Source organism: Polypterus senegalus, chromosome 1 (assembly GCF_016835505.1).
Source record: "Polypterus senegalus isolate Bchr_013 chromosome 1, ASM1683550v1, whole genome shotgun sequence".
In the NCBI taxonomy this organism is placed as follows: domain Eukaryota; kingdom Metazoa; phylum Chordata; class Cladistia; order Polypteriformes; family Polypteridae; genus Polypterus; species Polypterus senegalus.
The window spans coordinates 216916286-216940728 of NC_053154.1; the positions used below are offsets into that span (position 1 = coordinate 216916286).

The 24443-nt window shown below is 38.9% G+C and overlaps 1 protein-coding gene across 3 annotated transcripts in view; it reads right to left on the reverse strand.

Annotated features, from left to right (window-relative positions):
- LOC120539237 (SPARC) overlaps positions 1 to 16169 on the reverse strand; it is a 46296-nt gene extending 30127 nt beyond the window's left edge. The window contains exons 1-3 of one of the 3 annotated variants that reach the window (XM_039769118.1): positions 16074 to 16169; positions 12247 to 12443; positions 3293 to 3365 (exon numbers count right to left, since the gene is read on the reverse strand). In XM_039769118.1, coding sequence (XP_039625052.1) covers positions 3293 to 3365; positions 12247 to 12360 — 187 coding nt within the window. In that variant the 5' untranslated portion in view covers positions 12361 to 12443; positions 16074 to 16169. The other 2 variants (XM_039769127.1, XM_039769137.1) reach the window with 2 other exon arrangements.
- Positions 16170 to 24443: the final 8274 nt, after the last annotated feature.

A 24443-nucleotide genomic window follows, 5' to 3' on the forward strand; every position in this document is an offset into this window, starting at 1 on the left:
TTGGATGAAAAGTATGACTCCCTATATATGAGTGTGGTGAATTGGGGTCCTTCCAACATAAGATCTGTTTTAGTAATGGATCCAGAAGTCCATGACCATAAAAGTGAACTCACAAAAGTAATGGATGAATGATTTCTACATTGTAGATGGGTACAGCTCTCAATAATTCCTTCTAGCCAACAGCCTTATCTGATTAATTCCACTACATTGAATTCAACTTTTTTATATTCAAGTCAGGCATTTTCACTTAGAGTCTGGCCAAATGTCCATCATGCAGTGTCTGAGTCACCAACACCAAAGGCTGAATATTCACTTAATAGAAAATTATTCATGTGTAAGACACAAAACAAATTAACTTTTGCCACTCAATCGAACTCTCCAATGAACACCTTAGATAGCTATTACATATTTAAAGAAGACTACTGATTAGAACTACTGGGAGCACTACTCTTAGTCCAGTCACTGGCTGTGTAGTGTTTACACGGTTTTGTGATGTTCACTGTACCTGAGTTTTCCACCCTCCTCCCAAATTCACCCAAATCAGCAACTTTAAGATGGCCCTGAATAACTGAGTGTGGGCATGTAAAGTGTGCCCCATCAAGAATGTATTCCAACCTTTAGGACACTAGAACATTATAACAATCTAGACGAGACCAGTCCATTCATCCCAACAAAGCTCACCATTCCTATCCACTTAAGTCTTCCAAAATAACTTCAAGACGAGTATTGAAAGTTCTGCTGGGTATTTAAATTACTTGTTACCTTATTTCATGTGTCTATGGTTTTCTGTGTGAAGTAAAAGTTCCTACAGAGAACTATAGCCATGCTTCTGATGCTATTAGCATGACCACAACCCGTAAACTAGATTAAGCATTTTAAAAAAATGAATCGATGAATACATAATTAATGAATAATCTATAAATACATTTAACAAACTTTGGGACAGTTCCAGACTAAAGCAAAGCAGAGTGTGGATATACCAGCCTAGCAGGGTCATAAGAGTCTTCCTCTACTAAAGGTTTCTTAATTACTTAACTAAGCCACCAGTGATGCACGTACTGTATTTGGCACACAATTGATGAGTCTTGCTTGCTAAATTTGCTGACCAACATCAAGTTCAGTTTAGCATTAGTTTTACATGCAGTGTCAATAAATTAATTCCCATCACACTTAATACGTTTGCTTTGAGCAAATCAACTGTTCTGTCTCATATTAAAAGAAGATATAGGCTCTGCTGCATCATTCTCACATTCTAAGGTGGTGTTTTTTCCACAGTTTATCTGGCAGTAGTAACTAGTAGGGGGCGTTGCAGCACCCCAAACCACAAACACAACCACAACAACAAAAGTCCACAAGGATTTATTAACAACAATACCTTACAAAAATGTTTCTTATATGTTGTGCAACCACAAATGATCTCTTCTCTCTTTCTCAACCGTTTCTTAAAGGCAAGAGTTGTCCAGCTCCTCTCCTGACTCCAACTTACCTGGACAAAACATTGCGCTTCTTTTTATTGAAGATCCAGAAGTACTTCCACTGCCAGGTTACTGCACATTGGAAGCACTTCCGGGTCATATGGGAGTCCCATAAAGTAGGGCTCATAATTTCCTACAGCACCCCCTGGTGGCACCCATGGATCCCAGCAAGGCCGCCCCACTGGACTATAGCTTCTAGCATTCCCTGCGGGTATCCAGATGGCTAGATGCTGCCATCTAGAGGTTCAGGGAAGCATACAGCCTTGATATGGCGCCTCCTCAGATCTCCCCATTGTACTGGCCTCTCGACTGGTTAAGGGAATGGAGCCAATCACAGCAGGGATACCAGCTCATGTGTGCCATATTTTACACAGTATGAAACAAATTATAGTGTTTCTCTTTTATTTCCAGAAGGATTTTTATTTTGCACTGCTTCTTGCCATAATTTTTAAAAATAATGATACATTTCCTAAACATAATCATTCTCCCTTAAAGAACAGGGTGCATGCTTACCTTAGTGAAACTGTGCTGACGTTAATCTCATCAATACAAAATGTTTGGCCCTCAGCTTTTCTTACCCACAATTCAGTTCCTTAAGTAATTGAAAATCCCCTTTTTTCTTCATGTATTATTTAGAGACTAATAAATGTGTCTAGAGGTGGTATTAGTCTTCTAAATAAAGTACCCTAAGATTGATTTTGGTGCGTGTTATTTAATCACAACTAATGTCTGAGTTTAACTAAAAACTTCAGTTGGATGATTCAATAGCTAAAGCAGCACGTTAATTCAATTGTTAGCAGTGCTGCCTCACAGTCCCAGGTACTTAGGTTCCAGTCCTGGTCACTACCATTGTGGAATTTGCATATTGTCCCCATAGCTGATCTGAACATTAGGAGAGCATTTGAAAGGTAAGGATGGGATAATGTGACATGGAATGGAATATATGGTCTGAGTACTCTCACGTTAACTTAAATATTTGGTGTGGATGGTATGAGATGAATTGAAAAGTCAAGAACAGTAGGAGTAATATGAGAAGAGTTCTGACATTCAGTGTGGGAACTCTTATACAGTATTAATGAAAAGGTCTGCTTTTAAAGAAAGTATCAGCTCTTGACAGTATCAGTTCAACTGAAAGGTATGCGTGACTTGAACTAAGAAGGATGCCTCAATTTGATTTGATGCCAAATGGAAGAGGCTGGTCTCTGCTATTTAAACTGAATTTACTGGTCTGACTTTATCAGCAGAAGCTTAGCAGACAACCGAATTGAAGTAATCATTCACACTGTGCTCATAAGACCTGAAGGTCTTTAAATTACTGAATATTGACTAGGACTGTAATAACTATTTTTCCTGTTCTACTCCATGAAGACTGAATTTTGAAAAAGCCTTGTAACACATCAGTAATGTCTAAGAATTTTTAAAAGCAAGCCTGCCAAACATGGTATTAATAATCAAACACACAGAAGAGTTACAGCCTCTCTCCCTACTGAAAAATGTTTAAAGAAAAGAATTTCCTGAACATTAAAACAGATGTCTTAAACTTCTTCTAGCCATAGTACTGTGCTCTTTTAAATTCAAAATAAATTCTGTGCAGCAGGTTTACACAGTCATCATTTTAATTATCTACCTCTTATCAATCCTAAATTGTCCCTAGTGTGTGCTTGGTGTGTGGGTGTTTGTGTGTGTGTGTGTGTGCCCTGCCCGGGGTTTGTTTCCTGCCTTGCGCCCTGTGTTGACTAGGATTGGCTCCAGCAGACCCCCGTGACCCTGTAGTTAGGATATAGCAGGTTGGATAATGGATGGATGGATTATCTTACCAGGTTCAACGCGGCCGATGTAAGGTCTCAGGCGTTCTTCTTCCAGCTGCTGCCTCCTCTGTCTTGTCATTGCCTGAAACAGATAAGACATCTCTTCTTGTAACTTTTTTTGTATTAAACTTAAGGCTCCCTATGTTACTCTTGCCTTGGGGATTATTATTTCATTCTCATATCTTTATAAAGTTTTTTAATGAATTAATAACAATACCATTTTGAACTCCTGTGGTCTAGATCTAATCACAAGTTGATAGGGGAAGTTGCACTGTTCTGACATCTCTAACTGCGATGGTATTTAAATCCCCTTTATCTTCTGGAGGATCATCCAAAAATTTCTAAAAACGGTATAAGTGCCACATGGGATGGACAGGCATCCTGAACAGGAGAAGGGCAGGTTCCTTACCCAGACGGGAGGCCCCAAGTGAACGGACAGGCATGCCGGCCAAAAGAAAGAAAGGCTCCCTAGTGGGGAAGGAAGCCTCAGATAAATGGACAGGAGTCCCAACTGAAAATATCTGGCCAGGATAGAAGAGGAGGCTAGGTAAGAACTGTTTTTGGGGGGATGTTTATTCCCCCCAATCACTAGATGGCAGTGGCCCTCAATATCCTTCGGGAACCAGCAGGGAATGCCTGCTTGAGTCCGTGGGTGCCACAAGAGGGCTCTGCAGGGAGATATATTACTTGTTATGTGGGACTTCCATGTGACCCGGATCTGCTTCCAATGGGCGACAGCCCTGCTTCCGGATCCTCAACATAAGGGACCACATTGCCTTGTCCAGGTGGGAGAAATGAAGGTAACACTTGACTGGAGGAGAGCAGTGCAGTGGAGGTAGAGAGAGGATAGGAGGAAAAAGAAAGAAGAAACGTGTGTGTATGCTTGTGTTTACTGAGGTATTATGTAATAAAACATCGTTTACTTGACCCTGGGACTGTCTTTGTGTATTCATGTTTGCTTTGTACTTGAATTTCTCTGCTTATGATTTGGCACTCTGTTGACTTACATCCTTCAGTTCTTGGTTTGTCTCAAAGATCTGTCTTTCTGGTTACTGTCTCATGCCTGTTGTCCTGCCTACTTCACTCTTTCCCTTTCTGACACTGACAGCCTTGCAGGCAGAACAACTGTGTCCACATATGTAATGCCTAACAAGCATGAGGTAGAAGAATAATATAAAAACGATCAAGACATGGAACGTAATACTTTAAAATGTAGTGAAATTCAAAACTAGGAAATTGAGGACTCTGTTGCCAAACCCAGAATAGTAACCCGAACTCTTAGTCTTAGTTGACAGCAGCAATAAGTTGTAACAAATGCATAACTATGATGTACACTAACTTGTCTAATTTAATTTCAGTCTTCAATGCATAAGACCTGCAGTGCCAGCCATTTAGTGTCGCACCATTGGTGTCACAACACGTAACCTCCATAACCACAAACCCAAGAACCATGCAACACATTGCAGTAATCAAAATGGTGGCATCCGTAGGAAAAACAAAATGGCATTACAGCAAAACAAAAATCTAATAATTTAAAAATGATAATACTATTACAGAAATGCTGTAATCCTACCCACATTATCACCTTCAAAAATAATAATGAATAAAGTAGAAAAGATTTTCAAAGTAATACCAATCACAACAACAACCGTCCATCTATAGTAAAGGTTTTCAGAGGCAAGATTTTTGGATGGGACAAAACCAATTCTAAAATTTAAAACATACTCCCACTTCACAGGATGAAACCAATCCTTATTTATTCCAGTTCAGGATTGTGGGGTCTGGAGTCAAGCCTGAGAGCACTGGACACAAGGCAGGAGCCAAACCCAAAAAGGGTATAAAGGAAAGCCAAAAATCTGATTCACTTACAATCAACATGATATTGTAGTGTGCGCACTTGATATTTACAAAAGAAGCATGGGAGAAGGGACACCAAGTGTTCAAAAAAGTACAAAGAAGATTGCAGTATGAAGAAAGTTAAGAAGCATTGATGTGTGGTTTAGATCAAACATTCATTCCAAGAATTCTGCTCACTGAGTATTCATAAGGCTTGTTGGACATCCTATTCCAAAACCATAGGCATTAACATGGAGTTGCTCCCACTTTGTGGCTTTAACAGCCTTCACTCTTCTGGGAAGACTTTCCACAAGATTTTTAAGCGTGTCTGTGGGAATCTGTGTCCAATCAGTCAAAAGAATATTTGTGAGGTCAGGTACTGATGTTGGATGGGAAGACCTGGCCCACAATTGGCGTTCCACTTCATTCCAAAGGTCTTCAATAGGAGGTAAGGGATCTCTGTCAACCATTGATGTTTCTCCCTACCAAACTTGTCAAATCATGTCTTTATTGACTTGGCTTTGTGCACAGGGACATGTTCATGGTGCAAGAGAAGTGGGCTTTCCCCAAACTGCTGCCTCAAATTTGAAGTGAACAGTTGACTAAAATGTCTTTGGATGTTGTAGCATTAACAGCACCCATCACTGGGACCAAAGGGCCTAGCAAAAACCCTGAAAACAGCAACAAACCCTTATCCGTCCTCTGCCAAACTTTACAGTGGGCACTATCTGGTCTGGAAGGTGGCATTCTCCTGGCATCTGCCAAACCCAGATTTGTCCAGGAGACTTCCAAATTGTGAAGAGTGATTCATCATTCCAGAGAATACATTTCCATTGTTGCAGCATCCAATGACAGCCTACTTCACACCATTCCAGCCAAAGCTTGATCATAGATTTGTGTGTACCCGTTCATTTCATGAAGCTCCCGACAAACTGTTTTTGCTCTGACGTTGTTTCCAGAAGTAGTTTGGAACTCTCTTGTTAGTGATGCAACTGAGGAAAGGTGATTTCTTTGTGCTTCAGCACTTGGTGGCCCTGCTCTGTGATTTTGCATGGTCTATCACTTCATAGCTGAGCTGTTGTTGCTCCTAGACACTTTCGCTGCACAGTAACAGGACTTACAGTTGACCGGGGCATATCTAGCTTTGCAGAAATGTAATGTGATGACTTGTGGCAAAGGTGGCATCCTATGACAGTGCCACATTTAAAGTCACTGAGCTTTTCAGTGTGACCCATTCTACTATAAGTGTTGGTTAATGGAGACTGCATGGCAGTGTGTGTGTGCTTGATCTGATGCACCTGAAACATCTGAACTCAAAAATTTGGAAAGGTGTGCATACACTTTTGACCACATAGAGTATATATGGCACACATCATGTGTTATAATCTTGTAAGTCCCATGGATAGAATCACCTTTCAAACACAATATTAATAATAATATTACTAATTTTTAGCTAGATCGACTTAACATTCTCACTCTATGCATCTCATTACAAAGGCAATCAATTATAGGCAACTGTCCCAGAAGAGAAAGAGAAAAATGTTAGAATGAGTCTTGCCCCTTGACATCTGAATCCTTCAGTAGAGAAATGTGTTGTTGGCTCATTTGTCACTTCTCAGAAAGCATCGACATATGGGCTTTGCTTTTAATTTGCAAATAGTGCATTTAGCAGATGTTTATTTGAGCCAAGACTCTGAGAGAATCTTGTAAATTGAACTTCAGACTACAGGCAGGATTTTAACTAAAAGCGATAATAAACTCATGTGATGTGTGGAACAAGAATGTCAAGGGCAAACACTGAGAAGGGGTATGTGGAGCCCATCAGCTTAGTAACCAGTCTGGCATGAGAGAGTGACATTTCTTCATTACACTTTGGCATTAAAACACTTCCACATGGTTCATTTCTGTTTTTTCTCTTTTATTTTACCAGTCAAATAAAACATTTAGAGTGGGCCCCATCGTCAGATTAATTCAGAGCAAAAAAGTAGAAGCCAAAGAGCTTATTTTAATTCTACAGTACCACATGTCTGGGTTTACATGCTAAAGCCTTTGTAGTGCCTGCCAATAGCACATCTGTGCTCCCCGACTGGGTTTGAATTTGACTGTTCAATAACAAACAGGTGTCATCACATTCTCTGAAGGTGTGGTGGACAGGAGGCCCTTTGAGGATGGAAAAGAAGAAAGCTGGCCAAGAACCAGCCAGAGAAACTAGCTGTGCAACAATCAGATTTAGAATCTGGGTGTGAAATGAGAGTAAGGTAGGAGGGCAAGCTTACTGCCAGGCTGTCTGGATTGCAAACAAAAAAAAGAAATGGACAAAGCAAAACTAGAAGGGAAGATGAGAATGGACAATGGGACAGTATGATTCTGCCTTCACTGCTGGTCATTGTGCTAACTTTTCTAGTGTTATAAGACTGAAATGTGATGGATTCAGAAGGACATTCTAACTGGGTCCACGGCTTATCCAGCAAAATTAATTTCTGTACTGTGTGGGAAAGAGGAGAACTACCTCGTGATCTAAAATAAATCTAACACAACTCTCACTCTGTATTACTAACCCAGTAAATGATCAAAAATCAGAATTGAGGAGATGGCATTTCTGACAGATCTTCTGCCCCAACTAATGCCAATCACCACTCCACACTTCCTGATGGTGCAGCAACATAAAGCAGAGTATTCTTGCCAGTAAGTTTTTAAACAGAGCAAAATTTCAAGAATACAAAAGTTAGTGTGACAAAGGTCACAAAGGTGTTATCGTCTTGTGCTCCTGCAATTATCGTTGCGTCATCTGTACGCTCACCCTATCACAGAGCTAAAATTAGTTTGTTTTACCTTTAATGCCTCTCTTCTTTTTATAGTCCTTTTATCTTTGTACAGTGGCAGAGTGGTTAGAACTTCTGCTTATCAGATCTTTGATTTGAATATTGCATCCAATCATTGTCTGTGTGGAGCGTACACATCTTCACTGTGTCTATGAGAGTTTCCTCCCACATCCTCAAAAATGCTTATCTTAAATAAATTGATGACTCTAATTTGTCTGGAGTGAATGTGATTATGGGGGCGAGAGTCAGTAGACCCTGTGACTCATCCAGGGCTGTTTCCTACCTTGTGCCCAGTGCCAGGGAAGGCCTCAACTTCACTGAGCCCCTGAATTTAATTAAATGGGATTGAGAATGAGAATTAATAGGCTCTAAAATACTGCAAAGGATTGCTGAAACACTGTGACCATGAGCACTTGATGGGCTCCACTTGGTCATTTTTTAAAATAATCCTGCTATACCAGACTGTACTGAGCTCTCCAATGTAATCCTTATCCTCATTCTCACTTCCTGTATTTCTCTATGATTTCAGTTATGTTGAAATCATCCTTGTTATCCTCAGTTGATTTGTATTGTATAGATTTTTGTTTTCTGTGCCATGGGGTTTCATTTGAAAGGCAATAAATACAATAAAATCTATACAAAGTTTAAAGCACGTTGGCACAAGGCACGAGCAACCCCTGAACAAGGTGCTATTTCATAGCAGGGTGAACATGCTCACAGACACTAGGGCCAAGTAAGCATTGATAATCCACCTAACCTGCAATTATTTGGACTGTGAGGAGAAACCTATGTGGACACAAGAAGAACATGTAAACTGCACACAGAGAGGAACCAGGATGTGAACCCTGGCATCTTTATGGGGAGGCAGTGGCACTAGCACAGGACCACCATGCTGCCCTAAAATAAAAAAGTAACTAAAAACCATTTTCAAAGACACTACAAGTTCCAGATTCCGAAATGCAATGTCACAGACTACTTTTTCATGTAAACTAAACTATAAGACACTGTCCTCACTGTTATTGATCTTGGGGTTTGCTCATTCTGCAAAAAGGTGCCCAATTTCTGAAATTTTCTTCTATTATCTACCTAGTTAGTTCATTTGGCTCCATCACTGCAAAGCAACAGAGATAGATTTTGTTCTGTTACATTTTGATACTGCCATGCTGATAGACATTCTCTCACCCTTTATTTTGTGATATTTTGTCTCTATGATTTTCCACTGACTTTATAATTTATATATCTTTAGTTGTAACTAACTAGCCATTTTCAATCCTGTGTGCTGTATTCCTGGTCAATGGTCATAAAGGCAGCACGGGGCACCACGATTGTAGGAGACACTCACACATGCACCTACACTCAATAAGCTCAAGTCAGGCTTGAAATCACCAGTTACCCTAACTTATGTCACTATAGGATGTGGGGGGAAACCTGGAGCACCTAGAGTAAAACCAACATGGACATGGAAGAAAATAAAAACTTGACACACAGCAGAGATTTTTTAACTGTAGTATTCATTAATTTCTAAAACAAATGGAGATTATTAACTGGACATTCATTTTTTTTATTCTTAGCCAGCTACTGTATACTGATTCTAACTCTGCTATATTGTCATCTTATGCTCTCAGTCTATTCCTATCTGCTGCCATGTCATTATTACTTAAGGTGAGACTATGCAGTCTGCTTCCTCAGAATTTATCATGATGTATAAGATCTTGTTACTTTGAAATGCATTCCTATTTGCTCTGTAAAATGATTGTGCTATAATGGGCACTATAGAAAAAAGACTAATTGGTGTATATGAACTGCCCATCTGCAATATTTCCATACTAGTTGACATACAGTTTAATTCTCTCTCTTTTTCTTTTTATCTTTTAAGAATACTCATTTTCATTGTTCTCTATGCTGTTATGTATCTTTACTCTCACAAGAACATCTTTAACTTTTTCCTCTTCATCTTATCCCACTTCTTTGTAGGGTTGTTGTGCTTAATCAACCTTCTCCAAATGGCTCAGTCCTGTGCCTCCTCTTCAGTCAAGCCCTTTTCCTTCAGATCTTCTTTTACTTTATCCATCCACCTCTTCTTGGGCCTCCTTCACACTCGCTTCCCCTATACTTTCATTTCCAACACTCTTTTGCCCACATATGCATTGTCTCTCGTCATCACATTTTCATACCACTTCAGTCCACTTTCCTGTACTTTCTTAGATATCCCTCCCATATTTGTTGTACCTCTGATTGTCTCATTTCTTACTCTGCCATTTTTGGAAACTGCACACATCCATCTCAACATTCTCGTTTCTGCCACATCTAATTTCTTCTCCTGCTCTCCCTTTACTGTCCATGTCTCAGCTTCATACGTCACTGCTTGTCTTATGATTGTCTTAAAAACCTTACCTTTAAAACTTTCATCGTACAATACTTCTGATACCTTCTTGCAATTGTTTCATGCACGCTGTATCTATGGGTTATCTCTGCATTTAATTTTCCATCTTGGGCTACCACTGATCCTAGATATTTAAATGTATCCCCTCTTTTGATTAGCTTTCCCTGCAGGCTAACTTCGGAATCCTGATCAACAGTAAACCTCATATATTTTTTTCCTACATATCTTCAACCCTCTGTCTTCCAAAGCCATTTTCCATTGTTCTAACTTCTCTACTTCCTCTTTCCTTTTGCTACAGAACACAACATCATCAGCAAAAGGCATGCACCAGGGGACTTGGTCTTTTATGACATGAATCATCCATCCATCCATTATCCAACCCACTATATCCTAGTTACAGGGTCATGGGGGTCTGCTGGAGCCAATCCCAGTCAACACAGGGCGCAAGGCAGGAAACAAACCCCGGGCAGGGCACCAGCCCACCGCAGGGCACACACACACACACACACCAAGCACACACTAGGGACAATTTAAGATCGCCAATGCACCTAACCTTCATGTCTTTGGACTGTGGCAGGAAACTGGAGTACCTGGAGGAAACCCAAACAGACACGGGGAGAACATGCAAACTCCACGCAGGGAGGACCCAGGAAGCGAACCCGGGTCTCCTAACTGTGAGGCAGCAGTGCTACCCACTGTGCCACTGTGCTGCCCGCACATGAATCAATACATCCATAATCATCACAAAGACAACTACGCTCTTAAAAATAAAGGTGCCAAAGTGATTCTTCAAAGTGATGCCATAGGAAACCATCTTTGGTTCGTAAAAGAATCATTCACATTAATGTTCCATAAAGAACCTTAACAGTATTTATTTAGATCCATAACCTTGAATAGATGATACCAGATTTGTGAAATACCAATTTGTTCATGATTTTTAAAGGACTATTGCAGCATACAATAACACAGACTAAATTCAGGTTTTCTTGATCTTTTAGTATCCTGATAGGTAGCCAGTTAAACATAAAAGCTTTCTGTTTTGTCCACATATCTCTGTTATTCATGCGCATCACAGAATCACCTTTCAGGCTCGTCAGAGGTATGTAATACTAGTCCAGGATGAGAGGGGGCACTGCCATTAACACTGCCATCTCTTTATTCCTCCACAGCTCTGAGAAGAAGCCAAATAAGGACAACTGACCCCACCCTTTCCAGCCAGATATAAAACTGAGTAACCCTGGAAGAGTTTCTCTTTGGTTTTGAACCAAGCAGAAGACGGAGTTCCTCCAAGCAACGCCCGCTCAAATGAGCAGTATTTGTACAGCTGTGGTCATAAATTTTGAGAATGACACAAGTATTGGTTTTCATAAAGTTTGTTGCTTCAGTGTTTTAAGATCTTTTTGTCAGATGTTTCTATGGTATAGTGAAGTATATTTACAAGCATTTCATAAGTTTTAAAGACTTTTATTGACAATTACATTTTAGACAATAACTTTTGGCCATGACTGTAAATCTGAGAAGGCTATAGCCTATATTTCTGCTGTTCAACGCCAATGCATGTTTGTTTTGTTTTCTCTTGTTTAACAATTGAACGGGATGATCTGGCTGGTGCCTCGACATTTCTTTTGGACCTGATCCTTACTCCCTCTTGACCACCTTTTCAAAACAAAAATGATCGATTTTTTATGTAAAGAACCCTTTCTAGAATGAAATGGTGATTCGTCAAGTGATAGTTTTATGAGGAACTACATAACTCATTAAAGTGCCATTTTAGAACAAAAGGTTTTAAGAGTGTATGCAGCTAGACAGCTCTCCATCCACTGCTTTCATGTCAGTCATATTCTAACTCCCCAAATGATTTGCAGGTAGCTTAACACCTACATTTGGACACGTCATTAAGAAGAGTTTACTATGCCACTTACCTTCTCACTCTTTGAAGCTGTCATCTGTCCGTGAATCCCTGTCACCCTTAAAGTGTCTGAATGAATTGCAGTGACACAGAGAAGCACAGTGAACAAAAGGAGTTGCCGAAGCATTGCTGGGAAGAATCTAAAAAGACACCTTGTCTTGAAGAGCTACACCTATTAGTCTGCATATACAGGTACTGTGCATCACATATCTGTTTGAGACACAAAAAGGGAAAAGGTGTTAATATCTTTCAAGGTTTCAGAAGTGTGTAGTCTTGTATAGGAGCAACATTTTATATATGATAGTCAAGGTGCAACATAGAGTATCTGTCCATTACACTACTGATATTAGATCCTGCAAGAAAAATATGGATTGTTTTCCTCTTGCTAAACAGCAGTGAATTTGAGTTAAATTCACTTATTATTAAATTCACTTATTTATATATAATCAGTGTAAAGGAACTCATGGATGGATTGAGTAGGCAACCTGACTGGGGTGGTTGGCGGTACCTTTTCCTGCTGAGACACCAATACAGTGGATGGGCAAATTATGGCTGCCAGTCAGGGTAGTATGTTCCACCTGTATGTTTAATGGCAGCATTCCACTGGTGCTACTCCAGTCTGGATTCCCACATAGCTACATAGGAATTGTAGTTGGAGTAGGCAGCCAAGTTGCACACTTCAAGGACCACTGGAGGGACCTCTTGGGGTGCAGCTCTCCTCCCCTCACCTGTTTGACCTGGAAGTGCTTCCAATGGTAATATACTGGGAGTACATCTGGGTCAACGTTAAAAGAAGTCCGCCCTCCTTAGCCAGGTGAGTCAGAGTCAGACTGGAGTGAGACAAAGCTCACCTGGAGTGGAGGAAGAAGAAAGAAAGAAAGAAAGAAAGAAAGAAAGGGTAGAGAAAGATATAGTGTCATATTGTAGGAAAGAAGTGTGGTGAATAAAAAGAAAACAAGCCTTATAGATATACAATGATTATGAATAACTCTATGGTTAGCCTACTAAACATACTGTACATTTTTTTTACAAGATATGATAGATAGATAGATAGATAGATAGATAGATAGATAGATAGATAGATAGATAGATAGATAGATAGATATTTAAAATCTGAACAGCACTGAACTGTTTTCTTCATGCAGCTACCTTCAATTTATTGAGCTCAAAATTGTAATTGTCTTCTGTTCCTAACAATGCTGACATGAATCTCTTGGTTGTCTTATTAACACATTTAATTTAAATTTAAACAAATCCAGTGGATTGTTTCCCTCTAGGAATTGTGGGGACTGCAACCTTTATCTACACAGTTATTTATACCACAAATGATCATCTTATTATTTAAAGAAAAGCATTTTCTGATATATAGTTTTATTAAGTTCATCAATCTATAATGGTTGAGCTATGCCCCCCAATTCATTATTTTCGGGCCCTTCAAGAAAAATAGGTGTGGCTGGGATGTGATATATGATAATAATTTTCAGGCCTTTTTTAAATTTTTTTGGGATATTTTTTCTTGACAAATAATTCTATAATTGTATTAAAAGATTTGGATATAGAAAGGTGCCTTTTGCGAGCAGAATGCTGCAAATGGTCTGCTCAAATGTTCTGTTCAAAATGCTGCATTTCTGGAGTTTGATTATGCTTGGATGTTTTCAATAAACTGGCAAACCACACTACCCAAACCACAAGGGCAACTCCAGCATCTCCTTGAGACAACATGGCTTAAGAGATCTGGACATTTTATTTCATTGTCAATGTACAGAACTGTCTAGTTTAAAGGTTGTAAAAACTAATTTTATTTTAAGTACTATATATGTAACTGGTTACTTTTTTTCTGGTTCTTTATTTTGCCTGATACCATTTCTTGTATTAGGAATTTGTTAGTTTTCGTATACCCCTTGGGGTCAGAGCACAGGGTCAGACATTGTACAGCACCCCTGGAGCAAATTACAGGTTAAGGGCCTTGCTCAAGGGCCCAACAGAGCAGGATCTCTTTTAGGAGTAACAGGGATTCGAACAGACAACCGTACAGATACCAGTGCAGATCCTTAGCCTTACCTCACAAAGAAGATGATGAAAAGTCAGATTCACTCCCGTTTAAAATGGAAAAATGATATTAATATTGATCAATGAAGTGTTTATGAATAATTACAATATAGTGGGAGCAAAGCAGAACCAACATCCTGAATTGGGCAACAGTCACTGTGAACAGTACACTTCAAATAGCTTGCTGGATCTACTTATTAAAATTACAGTATGTTACATATTTCATTTATTGAATTATTTAGTTCTAATAAATACAAAATGCAGGTATAACGATGTCCACTTGTTATGAAAAGTTTATTAAATATAATACATTGTTGGGTTTAATCAACCACATAATTAAAATTTTATACAACAGCTTTTCTGCATAATAGTATTTCCTAAACTGCACAAATCAAGCCAAACCAAACTGAACTGAAAAACCCAGATTATTAGATCCTCAACTATAACTAGTAAACAAATGTAATAAGAAAGCTTCTTGTCTTCGGTGAAGATCCACTTGCCTTAGTGATGTAAGGTGTGCAGTTTGTTTGACAGATTTTTGAAGACACACAAGCCCAAAGCCATTTAATAACCACACACATCTTTGGCAGTCACAACGGTATTATTACGTACAAACGTTTTAGCTTTCTCTGACACCGAATGAAGATCCCCAAAACTCCTTCTGCGATATATTTACAAACAGTGTGGTCCTTTCATGCAAATTAACTAGCCTTATGCAAATGAGACATTTTCCATGGAGAAAAACTGAAAGCAGAAATAGCACTCTGCAAGCTTTTTACCCCCTTTTTATAAATGTTAAACCACCTGATTGGGGAAACGTGGCAACGCGGGTCTGTGACGGTCGAATGTGATTGGCGATTCTATGGCGATGAGGTTTATTTGTTTTATTTTAGCATAAATTAATCGAGCTATGACATCCAACAAAAATTATTTCAGCTGTTTTAGAAACAATCACTTAAATCCAACGAACGGGCTTACTTTCACTTGAATCAATTTAAACTTCTATAATGACAAACGTTCCCCAAAAACATTTTGTAAAGCTTAAAACATATTAATGTTGAGCCAGGTCAACTGGGTAATTGCAATATATCATTTCTGTGATTGGTGCTGTTAAAGCAAATATATTAATTCACATTCTACGTAAATTATATGTCTGTGACACCCAACTAATTAATTCTGTTGTACTAGAAAAGAATATAAAACATGCCGATATTAAGTACACAATCTTACTGAGTCGCGTAGTTGCAACATGTACGAATCATTTTTGAGTACAAGTACAAAGCAAGTTTTGAGTCGTCAATGCAGTTAACATGTCTGTCTTTCAGATGTGGGAGGAAAACCAGAATGCTCAGAGAAAAATCCACAGACACAAGAAAAACGTGCTAACAAACACACGGAATGTAACATGCAGTCTCCTATGCTGCGAGGCATCAGCGCTAACCCCTGCGACACACTACCGTCCACACAATGTGAAACTGCGCTTACAGTCTATCTATCTATCTATCTATCTATCTATCTAGATCCAAAGTATATATATATTTCGGTTATTTAACGTAATGTTACCATTCATTGCTGTATACGCACAATCTCGTCCATCTGTGCCCATAGCTCATTCTCCGCCAACCGTTCCCGCTTTATTCCCCTTACTCACAACAATCAACAGGGAGTCCACTTGTCGGCTGTCATTTACAGAACCATTTCAGTAATGAACTTGAGTTCTGAAAAGGATCGTGTGCTGGAAGCCGCGAGTTTTGCTCTTCTCAGTCCGCTTCCTCGCACAGCCTTCCTCACCTGAGAGATCCCGCTGGAGAAGCCCTCTACCTTCTGCGTCTCTCCGTTGCGTCCTCCCTCTGCGCATTTACCTCGCTCCTCTGTGAATTGATTTTCACTTTTTCCTCCCTCGTCTCGACACCCCCCTCCCTCCTTGAAGTCCACTTCAGGTCTTTTCAATATTCATTAGTTTCAGCCTAATTCATTTAAGGCTTAGTGCCTTCATTCTCTAATCATTTGTTTCCCATATGACTGGCATCCATCAGTTTCTGAATTTTCGGATGGAATACTTTCACCTTTTATCATTTGTACTCTTTCTGTTGAATTTATTAATTTATTTTCATGATGTTCATTGTTAGCATTTCAAATATCAAAGAAGGAAGAACACAAAAGGGTATAAATATAACTGTAAACAGATACGCTTTAACAATTTTAAAATGAAAAACTTAAATCGTTGGAACATTCATTCATGTATTATTTATTCATCATAAACTGTGCTGTGGATTCGCTCTTACTGTAAATAAATAAGTGCTTTACATGCATAAATTTGTTTGTTCATGTGGCCATGATCAAACCCTCTTAATCAAACTCAGGGTCACAGGGGGCTGTAGTTCACCCCAACAGCATAAAAAGGAAAGCAAGAACTGACTCCATTGTTTAGCACACTCAAGCACCCCCACATTTGTTCAAACAATTAAACCAAATATTGATGTCTTTGGATTGTGGATTAAAATTCAAAGCATCCAGAGAAAAAAAAAACACACAGACACATGCAAAATGTGTATAATTCAAAGAGACAGTAACTGGTCCAGGATGGTTTCAAACCCAGGATGGTATAGCTGTAAGACAGTAGCACTAATCACTGTGCCACAGTGTTGCCCTTGTTTATATGTTTCCCTGTTGTTAAGTGATACCAGTTGGCCTGTCTAGAGAGTGTCTTATGGACTCAAAATAGCTGGGAATAATGGTTTTTAAAAGAGTGGTGTGGCACTGGAGCTAATAACCTTTCCTTCTTTGCATTTAGATTGAACAAAGAAAACTGGGAGAACCAATGATGTCATTTCTCCTTCCAAGTTGAATGTCTTGCCCCTTCTGCTCCATTCAATATTTAAGAACAGAACAAATCAGACATCAGCGTTCAGTGAGGAACCTGCCACAGAAAGACACAGATCAGTGTCTTCAGGAATATTTATAGTATGTTTGGCTGAGGAAGCTAAGATTTTAACCTTGCAGGCTAATTTAATTTTCATTGACCCTCAGTTAAATGGGGCTCCAACCACAGACCCCAACACTTTGCCTGTGCCACCCATTTTGTTTTACAAAGTATAATCACAAGCTATTCCTGGGACTTTAATCATCCCTCCATATTTTCTTCTGTTGTATTGTTCTTTAACTTGTGTGGTTTTAGTGAAAAGTTCATCCATGCATTTTATTAAATAGCTTATCCCATATATAGTGATAGGGAGCTGAAGCCTTCTGCAGTAACACTGGCTACAGTGCAGGTAACCAGCCTTACACACATTCAGTCACCAACATTAACCAATCAACCTAAGACATGTCTTTAGGATAGGGGAGTCAACTGGAGTATACCTAAAGAAACAGCCAGACATATGGAGGACCAGTGGTCTTGGGTGTTACAGTTCTTCAGAGGCTTTGGCCCCTTATCTGTTGCATCCACCACCTGAACTTTTTTCAGGAATGTTCAAGAATAATGTAGGTAAGCCCTTGATCTTTTTGTCTATCATATTTGATTCAGTCCCTAATCATAGGGGAAAAGCTCACGCGGAAACCATTTTTTCAATTATGTATATTGGATCGTATACGTATAGGTATATATTCAATTATGTATATTGGACAGAATATATGTGTGTGAATGAGAGGGATGTCAGTGGAATGGTGAGGATGCAGGGAGTAGAGCTGGCAAAGGTGGATGAGTTTAAATAATTGGGATCAACAGTACAGAATAATGGGGATTGTGGAAGTGAGGTGAAAAAGAGAGTGCGGGCAGGGTGGAATGGGTGGAGAAGAGTTTCAGAAGTAATTTGTGACAGACGGGTATCAACAAGAGTGAAAGGGAAGGTCTACAGGATGGTAGTGAGACCAGCTTTGTTATATGGGTTGGAGACGGTGGCACTGACCAGAAAGCAGGAGACAGAGCTGGAGGTAGCAGAGTTAAAGATATTAAGATTTGCACTGCGTATGACGAGGATGGATTAGATTAGAAACGAGTACATTAGAGGGTCTGCTGAAGTTGGACGGTTGGGAGAGGCAAGATTTCTTTGGTTTGGACATATGTGCAAAGGAGAAATGCTGAGTATATTGGGAGAAGGATGTTAAGGACAGAACGGCCAGGGAAGAAGAAAAGAGGAAGGCCTAAGAGGTTCATGGATGTGGTGAGAGAGGGCATGCAGGTGATGGGTGTAACAGAACAAGATGCAGAGGACAGAAAGATATGGAAGAAGATGATCCGCTGTGGCAACGCCTAAGAGGAGCAGCCGAAAGAAGAAGAAGATATTGGATTGAAGAATATGAAACATCAAGGGGGGGACTTCCTCCCCAACTCTTTGATTTTTTTTTTGAAAGAATCCAAGTAAGACTGTACACAAAGATTACGCAAGGGGCTAAGATGCTGATATCAGCACACCTTAAAAACTTCCCTCGGGAGAACATGCAAACTGAACACACGAATCATACTTGGATTGTAGCCAGAGCTACACAGTGCACCTACACATTACTGACATTTAGGTTTTACCCAACATAGTGTGACAACAGGATGAGGAACAAGATAAAGATTTAATGATGGAAAAAAAAAAATTAAATCAAAGGTTTCCCAGGTGAATAAAGTGGAAGAATAGGTCTGTCAATTATGATCACCGCTTCTGCAGAGGATTAAAGTCTCATAAAGTCATAGGTCCTCAACTGATTGCTGCATTCTGGATTGTTGTTATATGGCAGCGAAGGCAAAATAGGCTGAACTTCTAGAGTTCTTCTCGCTGTCAAGTCTATGTGTAGAAAAAGGATAAGGAGTCACTAATTGCAGGAATATGCATAATCTTCAGTAGTACCCCCTACTCACATGTGTCTGACAATAGAAATAAAAATGAACAATAATCAAGATATCCAGGCCTCTTTCAAAATAATTGCAAGGCTAATCACTGACGAAGATGCCAAAAGCTGTCAGGTAGCAGTGCTAATCAGGGTCACTTATTGTGACAGTTTATTGGAATGCAAATGAAGATTCAGTTTTATTGACTCAACAATTGAACTATGTGAAGCAAAATGGAGTTTCTAAAATAAATTAATTTAAATTCAGTACAGGGAGAACATTCAAACTGCTCAGGAGACATCCAATGCAGCACATTGAAGCCTAATGTGTTTGAATACCTGCTTTATTCTGTCTCATTCTGTAACAGAGTCGACCATTTTCTTTGGGAACCCATGAATTTCTGTATTAGAATAAAGACATCTTTGCAAAATTTAATTTAGCAGTTCTCCGATGTTAGTTAATGGAGACATGAAGTTAATGCGCTATTCTTTTTAATTTAGTTTATTTTAATTTTATTATTATTGTCTCAATGTTGTGGCTAGAAATTTTTAGCTTTCTTGTAATTTTACCTTACCAAGAGAAGACAAAGGAGAGAGCTGTGGAAGAGGCCTTCAGACTTACTTCCTCTATAGTTCTAAGGTTGTCAGTCTGGAAGATCCATGACCTGGTTAACCCCACCCACTGCTCCACCCTGGGTAACGCCCACTGGGTCATCCCTTAAAACAAAGATGATCAACTTCTGTCCCGAATGGCCACAGTGGCTGCAGGTTTTCTTTCTAACCCAGTTGCTTAGTTAGAAAACAATCCTTGCGAATAACAGATCTTATTTAATAATATGACTTGTTAGTGTTTTAACTCTGCAATGTCAGGTTATTCTTAAATCATAGATTTTTTTCCTTTCTAATGATATCAGTAATTTTCAGTTCTTTACTTTCTCTTCATTTTCCATATTAGTATTTTATTAAACCAAATAGTGCATGATGAATACACACAGGTGTAAATGGAATCAAGAAATATGGAGAACTGCTGGCTCCTTTGTCATTTGCATCTTATTGCTAATATGGAGCAATTAAAAACAGTGAATGCAGCCATTTAAGACTAAAATAAGCAATTATAGTTTCAAAATCTTAACAAGTGAGACAGAAAAATGAAGCAATAAATGCTTCATCAGCAATACATGATTTCTCATGAAGTAATTGGGTTGGAAGAAAAACCTGTCTGGAAGAAATCAACATATTAATTAAATAAAGAAATGTATCATCTACTAGGACAAGTATGTTAACTTCTTCAAGTCAGAATTCAGGCAGGAGAAAACTAGTTCATCTATGTCTTAATTATCTCTTCAGCAAATGCTTCAAGAGGGAGCATTCATCACAGCAGTCTGTTACAAAATGATCAAAAAATAAATTTAGACATCTATTTTATAAACAACTGAATTTGAATAACAGTGCTGAATTAATGCTTACTTATCATACTCTGATTGGTTAAAATACATGGGGTGCTTTAGCACAGAGCACAACCAGCCTAAAATAGAAGTGTTTTTCTATTATATCCTTATTCTTCAATATGTGTTGAATTCATCACTTATTCTGTTGTGAAAACTGTATACGAGCAGATTAGCAAGCATGAAAGAACATTCATTCAGCCAGTTTCTTGAACCATCCTGCATGAACAATCTGCTTGTTTACGGGACCAATTCAACAGTCTCTTCGTGACATTTCTAAAACAAATGCTTATATATTTTACTATGCTCTGCAAACCAAAATACTCAATTACTATTACCTCTAAATTATTCTCTTACATCTGCAAGCATTGCAGACCTCCAGGAATGATGTTGCTGACCCCTGATTTAAAAGGTATACGTCTTAAATAGCAATTCAATTAAAAGAAGTTAACTAGCAGCAAAAATTGGTCACTAATTAAGAAAATGGTTAGAATGAAAATGTGGCCTTCCAGGATCAGAGTTGGGCACCCCAAGTGAAGACAAGCTTGTCACTTACTATTTCTACTGCTGGTGCAAATGCTGGTTGACTTACATAAACAGCACTCCAAGGTGTCTGGAGTGAGGGCCTCTTAACTTCCGTAAACATCGCCCCTAGGTGACAGTTCCCCGAGGTAGCTGCCTGTGTCACCTTATGTTTTCACCAGCTTTATGTCTTTTACTTCAGAAAAGGTGTGGGGCAATGGAGGATCAGGGTAGCTTTATTCTCAGTAGGAATGTATTGTAGAAATGAAGGGAATATAAACACAATGTTTTAGATCATTTTCTGTACCATTGTATTCCATAACTCTTCTTCAACTTTCCAACATTCTTGGTCTTGGAGTTTGTGTCTGTGACGGAAGGATTGGAGGGAAAACTTGGGACAGCTCCCTGTGGAGTGCTATTTAATTGGGGGGCACAATCATGCACAGTCTCTCAGTCAGCACAGAAAAACATGAGAAAAGAAGGAAGGCATTCCAAAATTTAAAGAGTTAAGAAACAATTGCCATTGTTGTATACATAGTAATATGCAGGCATTCTGTCTCTCATATTTGTCACACATGTGTACATGGGAGGCAGATAAAGGGCTCAAAAAAAGGCCATTTCATGCCAGGCCAGGGGATGGCAGAGTGCAATAATCCTTTCTCTTTTATCCCTGCAGAGCAAACACAGGAAATTCTGCCCAGACCCAATGATGCCATTTCTATTTCCAGGCTCGATGGCAACATTTCCATTTTTGGGCTTGATGACCTCACGTCCGGTTCTGAGCCCAATGACATCACTTCCGGTTCCAGACCAGATGACATCACTTCCCCTGACCGACCTTAAAAACCCTCTGTCTTCCTTCTGTTAGAAAGTTCTGTTTTGGATTCGAATCTGTAAACAACCTTGCATCCAATTACTTATTTTTGCAGCCTTATTTCAAGTATATGGGTGGCTGTCCCAAACCTTTTTTCTTGTTTCAAGGTGTATTCTTGCGCAAGTTATATCAATTAGGTCATTTGAGCTTTAATTTAATTACAGGCTCTAAGAAAACTAAAAATTCCCAGTATGTGTGAATATGGGTGTGTGGAGTGAGCCCTGCAACAAAAACATTTTTTTCTATAGCACATTTTCACAGAAAACAAATAACACAAAGTGCTTTACAAGAAGTTAAAAAAATAAAATTCCAAAGGACAAATAAATAAATAAAATTAAACGCAAAAGATATATAGTAATCCCTCCTCGATCGCGGGGGTTGCTTTCCAGAGCCCCCCGCGATAGATGAAAATCCGCAAAGTAGAAACTATATTTTTGTATGGTTATTTTTATATATTTTAAGCACTTATAAACTCTCCCACACTGTTAACATTATTAGAGCCCTCTAGACATGAAATAACACCCTTTAGTCAAAATTTTAAACTGTGCTTCATGACAAGACAGATATGACAGTTCTTTCTCACAATTAAAAGAATGCAAACATATCTTCCTCTTCAAAGAATGCGTGTCAGGATCAGAGAATGTCAGAGAGAGAGAGCGCACGACAGAAAAGCAAACAATCAAAAAATCAATACGTGCTTTTAAGTATGCGGAAGCACCGCGATAAAGCGGCATTTTTTAGAGGAGCGTCCATATCTTCTAAGCAAACAGCTTCTGTGCAAACAGCCCCTCTGCTCACACCCCCTCCGTCAGGCGCAGAAAATGTCAGAGAGGGTGAGAGAGAGAGAAAAGCAAACAATCAAGCACTGCGCGGGAAGCATATCTTATATCATTGAGGAGTTTTAGTTAATATGTAATACATGCTCTGATTGGGTAGCTTCTAAGCCATCCGCCAATAGCGTCCCTTGTATGAAATCAACTGGGCAAACAAACTGAGGAAGTGTGTACCATAAATTAAAAGACCCATTGTCCGCAGAAATCCACGAACCAGCAAAAAATCCGTGATATATATTTAGATATGCTTACATTTAAAATCCGCGATAGAGTGAAGCCACGAAAGTCGAAGCGTGATATAGCCAGGAATTACTGTAATAAATAAATTATAAAATATAAGTGCAATAGAATAATAGCAAGTCCTTAAGTATGGATTAAGCTGCTCAGTTTATTTTTTTAACTCCATAATGGTTATTATGATGAGTCGGATGTTATGATGTCTGATATCTAGTTGGCACTGTCCAGGACTGGTTCTTACTTTGTACATGAAGTTGTTGCAGTAGGCACCGTCTCATTGCAGGCTCCATGCAATCCTTATATTGGTTTAAGAGGGTTTAGTAAATGTATAGCAGGATAAATTCACATTATCCCTTAAGATTTTAAAAATCCACTGACTGGTTTCTGAAAACAAGACAAGTTGTTTAATTGAACTCAGTGAAGTTCAAGGTTTGGTTAAAAACAAACAGTTGCACTTCAGATCTAAGCCTGCAACAAAAAACCGCAGACCACACAGTGTAACTCAGTGTGACAACCCTGCATAAAGCGTATGGATTGATTAAATTCAAAAATATGAAGAAAACTGAGGTAAACTAATGTGGAACAAGCCTTAGACCTAAGATGTTTAACTTTTTTAAGTATTAGCTTGGGTTACGCATGGTACTTTCTCCTTTAGTAAATCAGTCATGCTATGCCCCAGTGCGCATCTCTTTTTTCATATGCAGTATATGTGTCTGAGAGTGACGTTTGTCAAAGTTAAACTGCCTTTCACACCTAATTTGATTGTTTGGTATGAATGCTAGTATGGTTTTGGATTTTATTTTTTTTTATTAGTTCCATTCACAGAGACACCTTTAGTGCTGCTGCATCACAGTTTCAGATCATTTGATTTCCATTTTTGGTACTGGTTGTGCGGAGTGTGCGTTTTTTCATTGTGTCCATGTGGATTTCTAGACCAGCCAAAAAAAATGTGTGTATTAAGTTAAATAGAGAAATGAAATCAGCCTAGTATGAGTGACTGTGACTTGTTATTTGCTATCCACTATTGGTTCCTACACTGTGTACTTTATCATTCATTAACTTTGTACTTGGCCTCCTCAACACCAAGTGAAGGTTCAGAAAATGAACAGAAGGATGTAAGTTATTAAAGTGTCATCACTTTGTGTAACCCTTTTCCATAACAGAATCCCCAGTTGAGCCCCAAATATTTTAGATTGAAGACGTTTGTTAAAATATATAAATGAAGAATAAACAAACAGAAAAACATAATACAAGCTAATCATAACCAAAAGCAAAACTGCCACCAACCAACTGAACCCATCTGCACAGTACGTAATCACATAAAACTTGGTGGGTGCTGTTTCCTTCTTAAATCAGTTTAAATTACATAGTAATTTCTTTGGTAGAAGGAAGTCTTTAAAATTCTGGAGCAACCTTAATGGGTACCACTGTAATA